This window comes from Ischnura elegans, chromosome 2 (genome assembly GCF_921293095.1).
Source record: "Ischnura elegans chromosome 2, ioIscEleg1.1, whole genome shotgun sequence".
In the NCBI taxonomy this organism is placed as follows: Eukaryota; Metazoa; Arthropoda; class Insecta; order Odonata; family Coenagrionidae; genus Ischnura; species Ischnura elegans.
In genome coordinates this window covers 20,446,080-20,462,989 of record NC_060247.1, presented here as the reverse complement: position 1 = coordinate 20,462,989, position 16,910 = coordinate 20,446,080, and the positions used below count along the sequence as shown (strand labels likewise).

Genomic DNA, 16,910 nt, shown 5'->3' with positions numbered 1-16,910 from the left:
TGGTTAATTTGTGATATTTGAAGCTTTCTGAAACACTTTTCAAAATTAAGTTTTCTCTTTAAGAAAATCAGTGTAACTCACAAAGTTACACTAATTGCAAGGCCAAACAAATACGATTCTGGTGAAAAAATACGATGAATTCTCAACTCTTATTTTTTAAAAACTTCATACTTCCAGTGAAGGATTATAAAAAATCTCGCACTTATGTAAGTGATCTAACTTTTAATATTTTACCTAAAAAATACTAACTTTTAGGACAACTAAGTCAAATATAGTTACATTTAACTACCATATTTTCGCGTTGGAAAGTGATATCATTTCATATCTCTTTACCTTGTTTTTATTCCTATCCATGTAGCCCCTAATGCGATATGTTTACCGGGAATTTATTTACGGAATTTATTTTTAATACTTCTCGCCTACGTATCGAGAAATAGCCGCATATATTTTATCTTTTATTACGTCCTTGAGCAATTTGTAACAAAATTTTGTCGGTTCATATATTGCTCTATTTTTTGTCGGCTCGTATATTGCTTTATTTTTTAAAGTTATGTCACTCATTTTGGGTGACGGCGCAAAATTTTCCCTAGTAACCGGTGTTGGCATGACTCGTGAGGGTTTTAAATTTTAAACAAATGGACACATGGCCTGTTTAATTAAAATAAAGCTCTTCTTTGATTATCCATCAGATACTTTAAGGAATCAAAACGTACTTTTTAGATTGCGTGCAAGTATTTGACAGGAGACATTGTTTTCTTTTCACAATGACAGTTCACCTATAATATTGAAAAATGTAAATTACAAACTCTTTGGACGCAGTACGTTTTATCGTTTGTTTTCTTGGGATATCATTATATTACAAGAGAGTCAACCGAGATTTTTCGTAAAGCTTAACTGTTACTTATGGAAGGGAAGTGAAAACCCTCTTGATTAATTTCATCGCTTAAACTCATTTTCTGAAGAAAAAAAAGTGGGAAACGTGAATTATGACGCGGCCCCAAGGGTCTCTTAAGCCTCTTATCGTAATCCGAAGCTAAACGGATCCGTTCTTGCACGACACGAGGAGCTATGTTAAATCCGGGCACAAAAACGCCCATTTTCGTTATGACCAACCATTAGCCATGGAACGTGGCGCGTTTGAATCATCACGCATTGATTTTGTCCCGGAGGCATCCGGGCACATTCACCCATTTTCGCCCTTTGTTGGATGGATGCTCTCGTCGGCCGTGGGGGATGTTGTAGGTATTCCGCCTTTACGAGTAATAAGCTGTTCCATTAGGGCGAACGAAAATACGGGACAACGCTTTAATTAATGAGCAGCATCGATGCCGAACCATACTCCCTTGTATTTCTCCTTCCCCGTCCCCTCCCGCCAACCGTATCCTCCTCACCAGATACGAGGAATCGCTTTTTTCCCGGAAGCGAAAAGCCCGTTCGCCGTAGTTCCCTTCTTGGACAAGTGAGCCTGATCAAACTCGCCCTGCCCCGTCGTCAATCATCTCATTCAGGCCGTAATTGATGACAAACGGCAGGGGTCATAATTGCCAAAAATTTTGCACTATTCACTCAGGAGATAGCTGTGGCGTTTGGTCGAATCAGTCTTCGGAAGGACCTGCTGGGTCTGGGAGATGGTTCCGCTAGGGTATAACGTCACATCTCGAGGCTCCGAGGCAAATCGATGTGTACCCTCATCCGGATCCATTTAACCTAATTTCCTCGGATTGCTTTCCTTCCTGAATCCGATGTAGGAATCGATTTCTTGTGATTTAAGCTTGACTATTTTTGTAACATTCGGAAGTTATTGCTTCTAGATGCATCCTAACCGTGTGATTGAGCTCACAAAAGCAGCACGTATTAGGCAGTGGAAGATAAAGGAGCAATTAGAATTTCATATGAAAAACTGCGCAATAATGCTGTGTATGATTTGCAGTTATGAAATTCTGCTGAACCCCAATTATGTAGTGAGAGAAAGGTAGACAGTTGAGGAATGTGTGTTACTCGAATGACTCTTGGAGTTTTACAGTTTCTGAAGGAATATGGAGTATGAGAGACTCATCTCAAATTTCTATGGGACACACGTAGGTCGATGGATATTTTTAGGTGCATTATATTTCAATCTAAAAGTTGGAAAAAAGCAAATGTATTATGAAACTACATTTTTGCCTGGAAGAGAACAGTTAATAAAATTTTGAACTCATTCTTGCCATTGTGGCTATTTTCGAATCCACAATGAAAGCATTGCATTTATTTTGTGTACTTGAGAAGTAAGGGAAAATGAATATAATATAGGCCATTAAATGATGTTTTGGACTAATTATCCTGCTTTTGTTGGTGAATGGTCCAAATGTCCATAGGGTTTGAAGAATATTTCGTCAATTGCAAAAAAAGGCTACAAAAACGTAGATAATGCGATCACTACATGTATCCTATTCGTGTGTTCATCTCTTGAGTCGTGGAGGCTATGATGCTATTTTTTGTTGGGCTCAGTATTTTCCTACTAGAAGGCATACCGATATAAGTCCTTAAGCTCCAAAATGAAAGATAGTGGAATATGCAAGTGGGGATTAGACAATGCACAGAAAATATGGAATAATTTCATAAACATGGGGATATTTTTACAAGAAAATAGTTACCCTAGAAACATCTAGCTTCATATTAACTGTTATCATATAATATACACGTTAAATTTTTCAGTTAGAGGCTAATGATGAAAAAAATCGGCCACTTAACACGGCATTTACGGAATTATTTTTATCCTTATAAAATTATTGCGGCGTAATAGCCATGCTAGGGATTTAGTATCAAATGTGTGATGGAATTTTGAAGGAAATTTTAGCGCAAAATACTTCCTGGTTTTATGTGACGAATACTCTTTTCTTAATTTTAATTTATTAAAGGAAATCATGCATATTGTGTGTCAATTTTTGTTTATGTCATATGCTTCTTAGAATGGAATACGTTAGGTTTCTTGCAGTCATTATCTGATCAGGAATTTGGGAATCCGCGAACGCTTAGATTCCTCCTCATTTCTGTTTGTATCGGGCAGGAATAGTACTTTTCACGCATAGAATAGAATATTACTTTTCACGCATTTGTACGTATAAAGTTCTAGATGTAGACCTCAGATTGAAGGTAGCTGTGGAATGAATTCTCATTTCAGCCTCCTACACCTATCACCCCCACAACAATTAGAGAGCTTGGGCCATAAGATTAAACAATTGAATTACGCATTCGCCCAACTCTATTTCGCCGAAGTTAAGATCCACCTGCTCGGCAACTGGGCTGCGGTGAGGCAAGTTTCATTGCACGGAAGCTGTGGCATTGCACTTATTTCCCCAACTCCATCTCTTATAGGAACTAATTTGTTGCTCCGCTTACCGGAGCTAAATTGAAACCCCTCTTTCCACATTCCCCCCCTCTCTCTCTATCACCTCATTTCTAATTCTCTCTCTCTCCCTCTCCGCAGACGAAATGGTACCAAGACAGTTTTGCGGTGGAGGCGACGGAGCGCCGCGGGGTGGAGACCCGAGGAAACAAGCACACGCTGGCCATCCGCAGAGTAACGCCCTCTGATTTCGGCAACTACAGCTGCGTAGCCGACAACGCTCTCGGAAGGGCCAAGAAGTACATGGAACTGTCAGGTGAGTTGGGGGAAAGGGGAGGAGGAAATTGGAATCGTTTTTGCCTCGTTGTATTTGACGCTGCCTGGAGGCCATTTTGGTGCCTTTTGCTCGAAGAGGGCTCGGGTAGCAGTCACATCTGGCAGATGTAGTATGATTGCTCTCTGTGTTTCGTTCTCTCCAAGGGTACTCTCGTTTGATGTTCATGTCATGAATTTGCGGTGAAGTCCTGATTTGGATATCAAATCCAGGAACAGGTTGTAATATGTTTCATTGCTTCCTGTTCTGTCTTGGGGCTAAGAAAATTCGAAATTCAGTCGCATCCATTTCGGAAGGTTATATCTGTTTTGTAGATGCGAAGAAATTTATTTAACTGAACGAATTGCTTTACCCATGATTTCTAGGTCCTTAAAGTACTTAAAATAAAAATTCCTACCTTATGCTGAAAAATAAATCATTAAATCACATGTGAGCAATCTTAACCAAATTTTTATTGGTGTGTTTACTGAATTATTTTAATTAGCACTTTACATTTATTTTAAATGCTAATTTCGTAGCTCTCTGACGCCACATCGGATATTAGTCGCTAATTCTGAATGGCATTCATTTAATTAAAAAACCATAATGGAAATAACTTTATCATACGAGGGCACTATGAAATGAAAATTAAGTAGGTCAAATTCCTCATTTAATTTGCGGCCTTAAAAGAAATATTTACATTCATAGAAACCTGACCCATATCCAGCAAAGCGTCAAAATTTATTATCGTAATTTGATTTACTTGCTGATTATATTCAATGTCTCGGTATATAGTTTCTCTTTATTTTCTACTGATGTTATAATCAAACTGATTGTGAGTCTTTTATAGGATCGTAAAGGAACCTCACTAAAATTTTTTGCGTTCATTAAAACCTTTTCATCTGGGGTAGTTCATTGACAACGGTTACTTTTATTATCAATATCAGCAATTACCACTTAAAATCATTCGTTTCGAAGATATCAACTCAATCTTTCAATCATGTTATAAGGTAGCTACATAAAATGCTCTATTCCATATAATGACGCTGTTGTTTTCGATAATTAATTGATCAGCTACCCCTGAGAAACTTTCTTAGATTATTTTGACGTGTCCTCTCGTGGACAGCTTGACAAGGGGCGACTCGAATTGAGGATCTTGACTGACACTGAGTGTTTACGAACTGCGAAGGTAGTGCTCTCGGAGGGACAGTATAGGTGAAAAATGAAAGATACGGAGTTTGCCACTAAGATTATATTTGATTCTGTTGATTCTCGGGCAAGAGTGATCTCCTCCCTCGGGGTCTCCGGGTCACTCTCAGAGCTTCCTCTCCACGGACCTTTCTTTCACCGGCCCGCCACGCGTACTACAACTCTTGACGAAAATGACCTCGAGTGAATGATGCGTGCAGTTTTTAAGGCATCGCGGCATCCGACCAACTCCGTGCGTTCTAGAACTTTCTAATGGTGTGCCATTCTCTTCTGAAGAGTGCACCGGCAATCAAAAAAGTGATTCCCACTTTCAGCAAAATCAGCATAGTACGGGCATCAGGGCATTCCTTTCAGAAATTCGCACACGCACCACCGTCTAACAAAAATGCATTCCCCACTATCAGCACCGCACAGGCATAAAGGAAAGTTCCAGAGACTCACGCAAAAAAGGTGAATAAGACGGTCAGAGGATGCATAGACCGGAAATGGAATCGACCGAAAGAATAGATACGCATAAAAAAAGTGTGAGAACTTAATTTATTGAAAAATGAAGTCGGGATGTAACAGTATCATTGTATTACTACAGTCAGTCACTTTATTGTGAAACTGGAGAGGTCATCATTGAAATAGTTAGCCGGGAAAGCGTCAGACATGTCTCTATTGTCATCTACATAAAATATTTCATGAGATTTCTTCTAATGCATGCGTAAGACGTCTAATTAAAATCAAACTAATTCTTCTGTTTTCAGGTCGCCCGAGTCCGGCGGAGTTTCGCTCGGCACCCTTCAGCCGTGCTAGGCATAGCTACAACTTAACTTGGGTAGTGGACAGTTACCCCCCTCTCGAGGAAGTACGACTGCTCTACAGGAAACTACAGGTAAACGAAGAGGATCAGAAACCAGAGCCAAAATTATTCCTACGTGATTTGAAGAAGGTTATTAGTTGTGTTTTCTAAATTTTCTTAAGTTATGGCGTTTGGTGCAAGCAGAGCATGTTCTTCTTTCACTATATAGCATTTATATATTTTTATATCATAATTCATATACGTTTATCGTTATGTTTCTGTTTATTTTTTCTTTGGAGTTTGATTTCTTGTTTTTAACTGAAGTGAAGGTTTATGTGTTGGTGTTTCTATCGCATTTTTTCCTTTTCTTTATTTTCATTATAATGCCACCTGGCTGCATATGTAGCGAAACATTTGGCACCGTCATTACAAGCGTATGCCGTTTTGAATGTATGTGCGTGTGTATGTGACGTGGATTTGGTCAGTAGTTTTCTGATTGCTTTCGTGATTTATATGTGAAAGAATGAGCTTCTAAATGAATGAGTAGTAAACGGAAAGTATGATAAGCTTTTTGCAAATAATTCCGTCGTCGATTCTCTTTCTTGTGTGCCTGCTTTAAAGTGGAACCTAAGCCACGAAGACCCTAATACAATTACTAAAAATTTAACAAATTTAATTAAACTTCTTTTAATTAATTATTTATAGATATCATAATGCTCCATAAAAATGCCTTGTAGGCATATCTATGGTAATTTAATTGTTAACTTTTTGATAATAATATGCCTATCTCAAAAAAATTGTAAATAATTAAAATTTATTTAGTTCTGTTGCTTGCCTTATGGAAAAAAAGCTTCAGCTCCGTTTATTATAAAAATTTAATCATAACTTAAATGCTATACACCTCTGTTTTTTATTTCTATGTTTTTGCACGTATTTAGCGATATGTTAATTTGCAAATGATATTACCACAAAAAATTATTTCCTTGAATTTAATGGTGGACATTTTTTTGGAGTATTGATTTTTATTGAAACTTTATCCATAATAAGGGTTGATACTTCAAAACTAAACCTCGATCTCTCATAAATATAACATAATTCTCTATAAAGAGTGGCTCCGTGATTCGTGGCGTCAATAAGAATCCGAGGAGAAAATGACAAAAAATTTAAATGTGGTTCTACCTTAAAGCATGCTGTTAAATCCTGACTGGTTCTTAGACACGCTAATCATGTCCGAGCTTAAAGGCACACCAATCACAGTAACGGTAGCCAGAAGAGTTCCGGGATATGAGGTGTCTTAGAAATTAGAAATTTGTCCCAACCGTTGTACATGGTTTGCACGTCGCTTGCAGATGAACGAAACTTTCCAGCAACCCGGCAGATGGCACGACGTGCAGCTCAACCCTGAGTCGCTGGCGGTGGTCGGAGGCGGAGGTCTTGGAGGCGGCGGCGGCGGCGGTGGGGGCGGCCCCGAAGGATTCTCTCACGCCATGTGGTTCAACATTCGCGGCCTGGAGGCTGGGAGCGTATACGAGGCACTGGTCCAAGCCAAGAACCGCTACGGCTGGAACGAAGTGTCCGACTTGTACCAGTTCTACACTAGGGGATCAGGTGAGTCGTGGATGTCAAAATAAAGTTGATTTATGATTTCCTGCTTATTGTCTCCATTAATTTCCAATGACAACATAAACATCATTAAACAGTCGTCGTGTCATTAATTTAAATATTTTTATCAGTACTGGTAAGGTAGGTATTTGTTTGGATAACCATTTAGCAAATTGGTCTTAATATGTATGGGTGTATCTGTGTGTATATGTGTGTATAATCTTTTGCATATGTTGGTGCTTAACAGGTTTAAAGGGTCTACGTATTAGCTTTATAATTTTATATGATCATGCAACTTATTGATATGCAGAGCATACGCAGACTATTACGTAACCCTGTAGCCCTTGACAAATCCACTAAGGATAATTAGATTGCGAATAAGCATTTCGTACCATCCATTACTTTCTCTCTTATTGAAATTATACATTCTAAGATACTGAAAAATGAGGCTATAATGTTCCTAGTCCCCTAGTTTGTGAAACATTTTAGCCAACCTTGATTTTGAAAATATACCTATTGCAGTGCTCAAGGTTGTTCCGTATTTGTGTCTGATAGGAACAAAATTTTCAAAGGTGCTATTTTAATGCAATAAAATTTTATAGACAAGTGTCGCGACCAAAAGATCATTTGTAAGGCTATATACCAATTTTCTAAATATGATATGAACATTTAACCATACGTAAAGTGTTTTAGTTCCCACGCATGAATACTGTTGTTTGCTAACAGAATCATGATCCATTGTTATAAAAGTTAAGGCAATGATAGTTAATAAATTTAAATACGAAGGTTATCTTGAAAATTTCTATTCGCAAAACTTGAGTACACTATGTAGCTTTGATGTTTACATCATTGTAGTTATAATTACCCCACTTTACATGGTTATTAATAAAGAAAATGGCAAATTTTAAACACAGTTGGCACAGTTTAATGAACCTTAAAACTTTTCTTGAACTGATTCCAAGTATAGTTAATTGATGGTAGGTATATGAGGACAATAAGTATATAGTTCATCTACATCCAGTTAGACATCCACTGAAGTAAATAGAGGTATTTACGTTATAATTTCTAATTGGGCATATCTCACTTCACCTTATTGACCTAGTTCTAAGCAGGGACCTGGAGCGCTCCTCCGCTCCGCTATACTCCGGCTCCATTGTCGGAGCGGAGCAGTTCAATTCCTACTGCTCCGCTCCGGAGCGGAGCGACGACAATGGGACCTAGGTGCTCCACTCCGGAGCGGAGCATTTCTTGCGAGAACTCCACTCCAGCAGGAATGGAACTGCTCCGCTCCGACAATGAGCGGGAGCATAGCGGAGCAGAACACAAACATCAATGCTTCGCTTCTTGGCGGGAAATCGATGTATGCACGCTTCTGCAGCCGTGGCACGCATCGGATATTCCCTGCGGCTATTTTTATGTTGAGTTATTAATCCACATTCTACGTGATTTGCGGTATTATTTAATACCAATACATTTCAATTAACAAATAGTATTATGTAAAAAAAGGTATTTGTTTCAGGCGTGACTTAATGGAACCTTCTTCACACGATGAAAAGTAGAGATGAAAAAAAAAATTGTGTGCGGCTGTTTATTCTCTGTCTTCTGTGCATTTGTACCAGACGATGACGTGCCATGTCGAAACTTAGGTCGTAAATTAAATATTTATGCGGAATTAAAAAGTTTTCTTTACTTTTCATTATGTAAAAAATAATTTTCAAATTGGGCAGTCCAATATGTGTTCTACTTAAATACCTTGCGTTAGATACTTTTGAATAATAAATAATGATAGTGATAATCATAAGTATTAATACAATACGATAGTCGATAATCGCTATCTATGTTGTTTTATAATTTGACAGGCTTTGTGTTGCCATTTTAATAATTTATTAATTTTATTATCGCATAATAAAATTCTTTGTCGGGCGATATTAAAAAAATAAAAATGCTGTAGGCTAATATTTTCAAAATTCTGGGATATCATTTTTTTTACGATGCCATAACGTAGTACGTTTAAAATATTAAGGATGTGGCCCTTCGTTGGGTGGAAAGAGCATTTCAAATGAAATTTTACAATACATAAGCACTTGGATTTAAAAGTAATATATATTTTAACCAAAGCCCATGATTTTTTTCCGAATAACATGCTTTGTAATTAGAGGTTCTTCTGAGCTATGTCTGTCTGTTAAACTGAATTCCGCGATAACACCTATTTTGAAATGTAGTCTTTATTTCCCAAACAATGCAAGCATTTATTTACAAATGGTATATCTTTTGTACATTTACAAATGTACCAATTTTTGTGATACAATTGCATAACAGTTGTATTTAAACTTTTTGTATACAGATGATTCGCAATTCAGTTGTAATAAAAAGGCAAAATACAAGGGAAACACAAATTTTCAATACCTTTGTAATAAATCTTTAATTAATTTTAAATATAATATTTAGATTGTAAAATGATGGAAAATTGATGTTTATAACTATAGAAAAATAATAGCATAATTTCATAATTGCAGACGACTTTTATTCATGAAAATATCGTAAAAATTATGGCATGAAACGGCCTTGGTAACCATCAGTTGTTGATTTTTTACTCAACAGAGAGGATCACAATAAAATAAAGTTTAGATTCACGAGCGCATAACTTCGGAAGACGCTCTTTTTCTTGCTCATAAGTGTGAAAAACATCAACAAAAAACAAGATAAAATATCTATTTATACCCTACAAGGCCAGTTAGTTAAGGCCAGGTATATGGCAGTATTGTCAAATATTCCATCTATCATCTCTGAATTTTATTGATAGCTAAGAATAGTATGTAAAACATGTAATAATCAACTATAAAAATCATGTTCACAAAATTAAATTATTTTATTAGTTTATTATGTTTCTCCAATGCCATTAAAACCCGCATAAATAATAATCATTGTGAATTATTGTTGCGGCCAGGAAAAAATCTACATTATACACGTGAAAGATAAAAATCGCAGTTGGCGTAATTGCTGTGAAGACATTATATAACATGTTGATAGGTTTTGCCTACGTATTCTTAAACGTATGCTTAAAATTTGAAACATAGCGGAAAGTAGTGCATCACTAAATTTTGATTTCCAATTAAATTTTCGTTATAATGGTTTATTTGGCTATGGACATATTGATGAATATTAGCCAACTTTTACAAGGGTATCATTATGCTAAGAATCCGATATTTCTTTATAAAATGATGTATTCTAAATAAAAATGTCACGAAGGGAATTGCTATTAAATATCGCTGTGCCATCACGTGCGGGTAACCCTTCATTATATTTAATTAAGTTTTATTGTGGGTATTTCTATTAATAATTAATTAGGGTTAATTCTATTTGGAAAATACGCACTTCCAGGTGGCAATAGAATTTATGGAACAAAATTAACACAAAATTAATACCGGAGCGGAGCAGCATCATAGCAATTCGCTCCGCTCCGAGGAGCTCCGACATGCCCTCCACCCGAGTGCTCCGCTCCGACATTGCTCCGACCTACTCCGCTCCGCTCCGGCCGGAGCGGAGTGGAGCACCCCGGAGCAACAATGAAAATTCGCTCCGCTCCACTGCTGCTCCAGGTCCCTGGTTCTAAGGTTAAAAGTGTCATACTGAATGAAATGAGAACCTTAGCAATATTCAACCGATACTTTTAGGTCACTTAACAAGTCGTACTTGCCAAACATAAATTGGTAGAATACGACAAAGTTTTTCATTTTATAGACGATAAAATTAGCTTCCACTAGCAATACGTAGAACGTGAGGCAATAGAGATGGGTATAAGTGTCGTTTCTCACCTATAATCTATGTTTATTTCCATCGAATTTTGCAGAGGAGATGGACTCGGAGGACTGGGATCTGGTGGCGGCCGGCGGTCGAGCGGCTGCAGGCCGCGGCTGGAGGCATCAGCCGCTCCCAGTGGCCATTCTGCTGCTTTTCTGCGCCTCCCTTCTCGCCGTCTCCCAGGCACTGAAGCCACTGGCCCCAATCAGCTGGCTGCAGCCATCGTAGACGTCTCCAGAGAGCAAATCCTCCGCCTCCCGACCCTTCAAAAACCCCCGTCGCCGCTGTGCACCACCAACACCGAGGATGCAAGCCGCAGAGGTCAGCTGGGTTAAAGTGAGAGGAAGGAGTGGGGAGTAGAGAGGAGGAAGGTGGAAAGAGCAGGAGGAGGAGCCAAGAGACCACGCTGCTGAGGTGGACCAGTCCCTATCGTCCCCTACTCCGTGCTCAAGGGAGCAAACCAGCCGAGTAGGCAGAGCACCCCACACCGACCAACCTCGTCCCGGGTTCACCGAGACCGCCCAAGATAACCCAGAACCTCCATGCCCTCCGCTTCTGCCTTTAGCTAAAACGACCACTACCTCTTTTCCCCTGACCTTTTCGCTTTGGGTCCCCGTAGCAGCCCGGTATGGTTGAATGCCAACGGAATTTCCTCGTTCTCGTTTCCTGGTCACTTACTCTTTCGGAGTCGGGCATGTGGGTGGTTATTTTGCTTTACTGTTCCAATCGGGAAACCGATGATTCAGTCGTGCCACGGATGTTTCGGTCCTCGACGGAAGCCGTCTTTCGGACAGGTATGAAGCTGAGGAGTACTCTTTTTACTTTTGATAGGTTAAGTTTTTCCATTTTACGTGATTATTTTAGTCATTATTATTTTATAGTTTTTGTTAGTTTTTAAGGCATTCAATATCATTGTTAATCAGGATGTAATTTTACCAGAATATTACTCCTAAGATAATCAACTCCCTTCGTACAAATTACATGAGATCTAATCATCTTCATTTTCACTGTAAAAGAGCTCATCCGCCTTCCTCCCACTACTTGTGTATCGATCAAACTCATGTATCATGTATTCGCCGCTGCGTTATTTTCCGTTTGCTTTGCGTATGTTCAACCTCATCATTCACGGTCCTTAGAAAGTGAAATTTATATAAAGAGTAAAAATATGTTCCTTCTGGATACAATAATTTGTCATAGGAACACGTTATCCCCGTTCTCCTTGGCAAATAATGAGATGCATCAAAAACTCAAGATTATCTATTCCACGTACACCCTAATTTCAAATTTTAGTTTTACACAATCGCACGTGTTTTTCATTTTTATTGCCCAATAATATTACATTAATTGTTACGGAAAGTTTAGGTACTTATTTTATTATTGGTTTCGCATATTTTTTCACTATTTCGTTGATCGTGGTCCAACGGGTCACAGTCCTTGTGTTTTGCTTGCAGCCACAGGTGGAGTTTGAATTCAGTAACACAGAAATTCAGATTGGCTCATGAGTAGAGCGCCAGTCTTATGACTGTACTTTTATCTATTCAACATCCTCTCTTTTCTGGAATAATTTTCAAAAGGTTGACTTCAGTCGCACCAACCTTACTCCACTCAAAAATACTTCATTGACTTTCCTCCTTTTTTAAAACGGGGAAAATTGAAAAAAAAACTCGAACAAATTACGTAGTTTACCTTCCTCGGGATGAACCCTGAGTAATCCTCACCGACGCTCACTTTATAATACACGGCAAAAACAGAAGTGGTCGAGAATTTTTTGAAGTGACCGGAGCTGGTCTCTCCCGTTGAAATTTTTAAGCAGAGTTACCTCCTCAGCCTTCTATCCGTTTTCACATCTATATCTATATGTATCATTCAACCGTCGTGGGCTCCTACCTACCTGTGACGGGATCTCTTAATTTTCCACCGACCCCTCTGATGAAGTGGAGTTTAATTCTTCTGGGAGAGGACCGGGGAACACACCAGCGCCCCCCTAGGTTGCGGTGAGAGTTGATACGGACGGAGCGTGCCCGGGCGGTCGGCGGAGCCGCGTATACCACTAAAACCTAGCATTGAATATTCATGCTTCCAGCTCCCCTTGCCGTCTCGCTTTCCTGCCTCGCTTGGCCCGACGACAAACCTCCTCATTCCATCCTCCCATGACTTCATCCTGACCCTCTAGCCATGCAGACGTATCGGACTGGACTCTTCAGGGTCTCCACTCTTGAGCCGGTGACTCGGTGGCCGTGGAACGAGACCAATCAATTATAGAAGAGAGCCACCACCTCGCCCGTGGTCAACTTGAGTACATCAGGGATGCCAAAAAAAGAAATTATTCCCTTCCTCCGCTTTTCCTTGACCACGCCGGTGACCTCTGACCCGTTTGGCTAACTCTCTCGGTGCACCTTTCTATGCTCCGCCACTAATGTATCCCTACCTTTCTATTTCTCTCTGCCTCGCGTGAGAATCTAAACCCTTACCCAAAAAACCATCCTTCCAACAAGTTCCCTCTATTCTTGGTCCCTTGAGCATCTTAATCCCGTATGCAAAACCCGTTTGATAAAAAAGTCCGACCCTAAACCCAGCCACACCGGCGATTGAAAATTTAGAAGGAAACAAACCAACCTTTCGTAAAAAAATTAAAATCCCTCCTCCATAAAATTATAAGGAGATGACAGACGAAAAAGGAAGAAAATGGGATTATAAAAAATTTATTAAGTATAGTGCTTTTTTAAATACATGTAATTGTAAAAAAAGGGAATCATTTGAATTCCAATATGTGCGAGAAAGAATTAGGAGAAGAATAGGAGTAAGAGACGGACCTTGGAAGAAGGGAGATTAAGTTTTTAAGAATGGAAGTGTGAAAGTGAAGAAAAATTGAAGGGATGATGTGACATTGCTATGACGGAACGCAACAGGTATCTCGGGTCTTCAAGCAAAACAAATGGCGTACAAAACGGCAGTGTGTGAATGGATTTTGGATGCTGATTCGTGCCCTTCGGATTGCCGAGTTCTTGCACTGGTCAAGTGCTTCCGTGTGTGTGTTTGTGCTTCGTGGTTGTCCAAAACATCTTGACGTTTCGGAGCGCCCCTAGAGCTTGAAGTAATGCAACTTGAGGCTTCCTGCCATTGAGGGATTTACTGGCGTGAAGGGATGCTTGAACGCCTGTTATGGACGATTTTTTGAGAGGAAAAATGAAGCATTAAGAGTTTTTGCTGTGAGTGAGAGTGGCTTTCTCATTCGTGTTCGGTGCTTTGTATCGTCTTTGGCGTCCTTTTTAGAACTCGAAAAGACTTTTTTTATTCTCATCATAATATTTTCCCGTTTCATTTTCAATTGTGAATGCGAGACGGTTTACAACTTCCACTTAAGAAACAAATAACATGGATCAAACGGTTTGTCTACAATGATTAATTCAGTGAGGTCAACTTGTGCTCTCTAACAGTAGAAACTGTTTGTGCGAGGAAAACTTGATGTTAAGATTAATGGTCTTTGCTGCCAAATATTCAGTGCTCCTGATCCTATCATCCTTGAAAGGGGAAAAAAACAAATGGACTAAGTTTCGTCGAACACACTATCCTTCGGCTTTAGAAATCAGGAATTATGGACTGAAAAAATTTTTTCTGTGTTATCATCTCGCACTATGAATAATTTCGGTGGCAAGGGCAATTCTGAACCTGGAGCAATTTGTCAAACGATTGCAATCACGCCGGTCAGATTCATTCCTCTGACCCGCACACGCTGTCGGGAATGAATTGCTTGGCTCAACCGAGTAAGTTGGTTCTGTATCTTCTATTCAAAAGGTACAACTTATAATGGAAGTTTGAGACGATTTGGATAAATATAAGTAAAAAAAGCATTTCTTGACGACCCAATAGTACCCAAAATCAATTTTTCAAGTATTTTCCCTCCCGTGTCATTGTATAATCGTTATTTTCTCTTATCCTAGCTATCTTTATATCGTCCTCAGTAATATGTAATCGGTTGCCAAAATGAATGAAGAGCCCTTTGTGGTTCTTTGGGTCTCGTAGAAATTGCTAATACTTGACTCGGCTGAGGAGCGTGTGAGATTAGTGTTAATAAATTTATACAACTTAAAAATGAAAACAACTCTTTCCCGGCAGACGTACTACTTAGTTACTATGCGTGTTTTGCTTGCGAAGAGTTGCAAAATATCTTTCGTGAAGGTCAGGAATCTATGACTAAATATTCGTCATGCAAAAATAAACCGTTTGATTAATATAGTTGTCAAAGGAATGTTTTTGGGATGGAATTTTTCAAGGCTCCGTTTACCAAGAAACCACTTGTCTTCGAAGTGGCCCCTGATTATACTTACGCTTCAGAATGTCTGCTTATTCGGTTTTTTGTTGTTGTCATCGTCGTAAAAAAATAAAAAAATGAAAATTCTAACTACTAAATGTTCATATAAAATTGATAGCAGAACATTATGATGAAAATGTATAAAAATGATAAATGAATGTGCGTGAGATGGAAAGGGCGTATGATTTTGTCTGATGGCGTGATCATTTTGACGTCACGTTTAGAGCGTCCATTATGTGTGGAAGACTTCTTCGTGTCGCCCCGTAAACCAAAGATGGGGTTGCTTTTTATTTTTAATCAAAACGAGCTTATCCCTCCACAGTTATGAATGACATATTATTTCGTAAGTTGCGTCGTCGTTTTTAATATCTCATCAGTAAACCTTTAGTGTAGAGAGTCCTTACAAAGCTCAGAAATTCAAATAGTTACGATTTGCTGAAGCAATTGTTTCGACTTTATGTTTTACTGAGAATTTCAACGTTGTATTGTGTATCAAATATGTGCATAAGGTGTGTAGATAGTTGCCTTCAACTGAACGTGTCTTCAGAGCAGTAAAATATTTTATTTCAATTTATCGAACAAATTACAATATCGTAAATACCGTAACAGCAACACTAGACTCTAATTGTTCTGCTGTGACGTTTTTTTGGATGCTGTAGGTTATCCAAAAGGTGTTTTTACTACTGGGGTTCAAATCTTAAATATCCATCTGTTAATTCATTATTTTCCATGAGTTCGGAAGTACCTAGCCAGAAACAGTTCTACAAAGTGGAGGGATATCCTTGAAGAAAGATTATGATTCACTAATTCATATTCGGTGATCGTTATTTTTTATCTTGGCACCCTTTATTGATATTTGATATTTGTAATAAAATATTTATTGTTTGTTTTTGAAAGTGATCATCTTTTGGAATCAAAGATTTATAAAAATGTGAAAACCTTAGATTTAATCCATTAAGTGTAAAACTTCTACTCTTGCTAAAGGGTGGATTTCCATGAAGTTGCAATTTTCTGATGTTGCACGTGTGTGTACATATTATCAATATTTAGTCTGACTTATAAAAAATAAAGATTTTCATACAAAAAAAGGGTTTGTTTCTGTTATGAATGTTTACCAGCCAGTCATTTTATTCTCTGTACTTACTGAACTATTTTTTTTTGTTTTCGTAGTTCATATTTTGAGTTATTTGTTGTATTCTGTCATTCCGTCATATTCAGCCGAAAACCGTTTTTGACTCTAGCAAGCGTTTTTAAGGACTGCGGGGCTTGTGAGAAGCAAACCATGTACCATATAGAATATATATTATATCCACCATATTAGAATCTTTGATAGTTAATTGTATATTTGATATATCGCCTTTGGATATTCTAGTTGAAAATTCTCGAGTAGATATTAAAATATTTGGCACTTTTCATTGCACTAAGATTTATCAGTTCTGTTATTTAAGGTGGAAAGTTAGATCATTCTTCAGTTGAATATTTTTTATTTTGTAGATTTCCATGAACATCATTGCTGAATTTTTTACCAGATCTAGCAAATGATAAACTCACTATCCATTCAGAT

At 38.3% G+C, this 16,910-nt stretch overlaps 1 protein-coding gene across 2 annotated transcripts in view; it reads left to right on the top strand.

Moving 5' to 3' along the window:
• The window catches only part of LOC124153454 (lachesin-like), an 810,730-nt gene extending 794,296 nt beyond the window's left edge, over positions 1-16,434 (top strand). The window contains exons 7-10 of one of the 2 annotated variants that reach the window (XM_046526611.1): positions 3,467-3,641; positions 5,597-5,724; positions 6,981-7,239; positions 11,084-16,434. In XM_046526611.1, the coding sequence (XP_046382567.1) occupies positions 3,467-3,641; positions 5,597-5,724; positions 6,981-7,239; positions 11,084-11,262 (741 nt within the window). In that variant the 3' untranslated portion in view covers positions 11,263-16,434. Of the gene's footprint in view, positions 1-3,466; positions 3,642-5,596; positions 5,782-6,980; positions 7,240-11,083 lie in introns of both variants that reach the window. The other variant, XM_046526610.1, reaches the window with a different exon arrangement.
• The last annotated feature ends 476 nt before the right edge of the window (positions 16,435-16,910 follow it).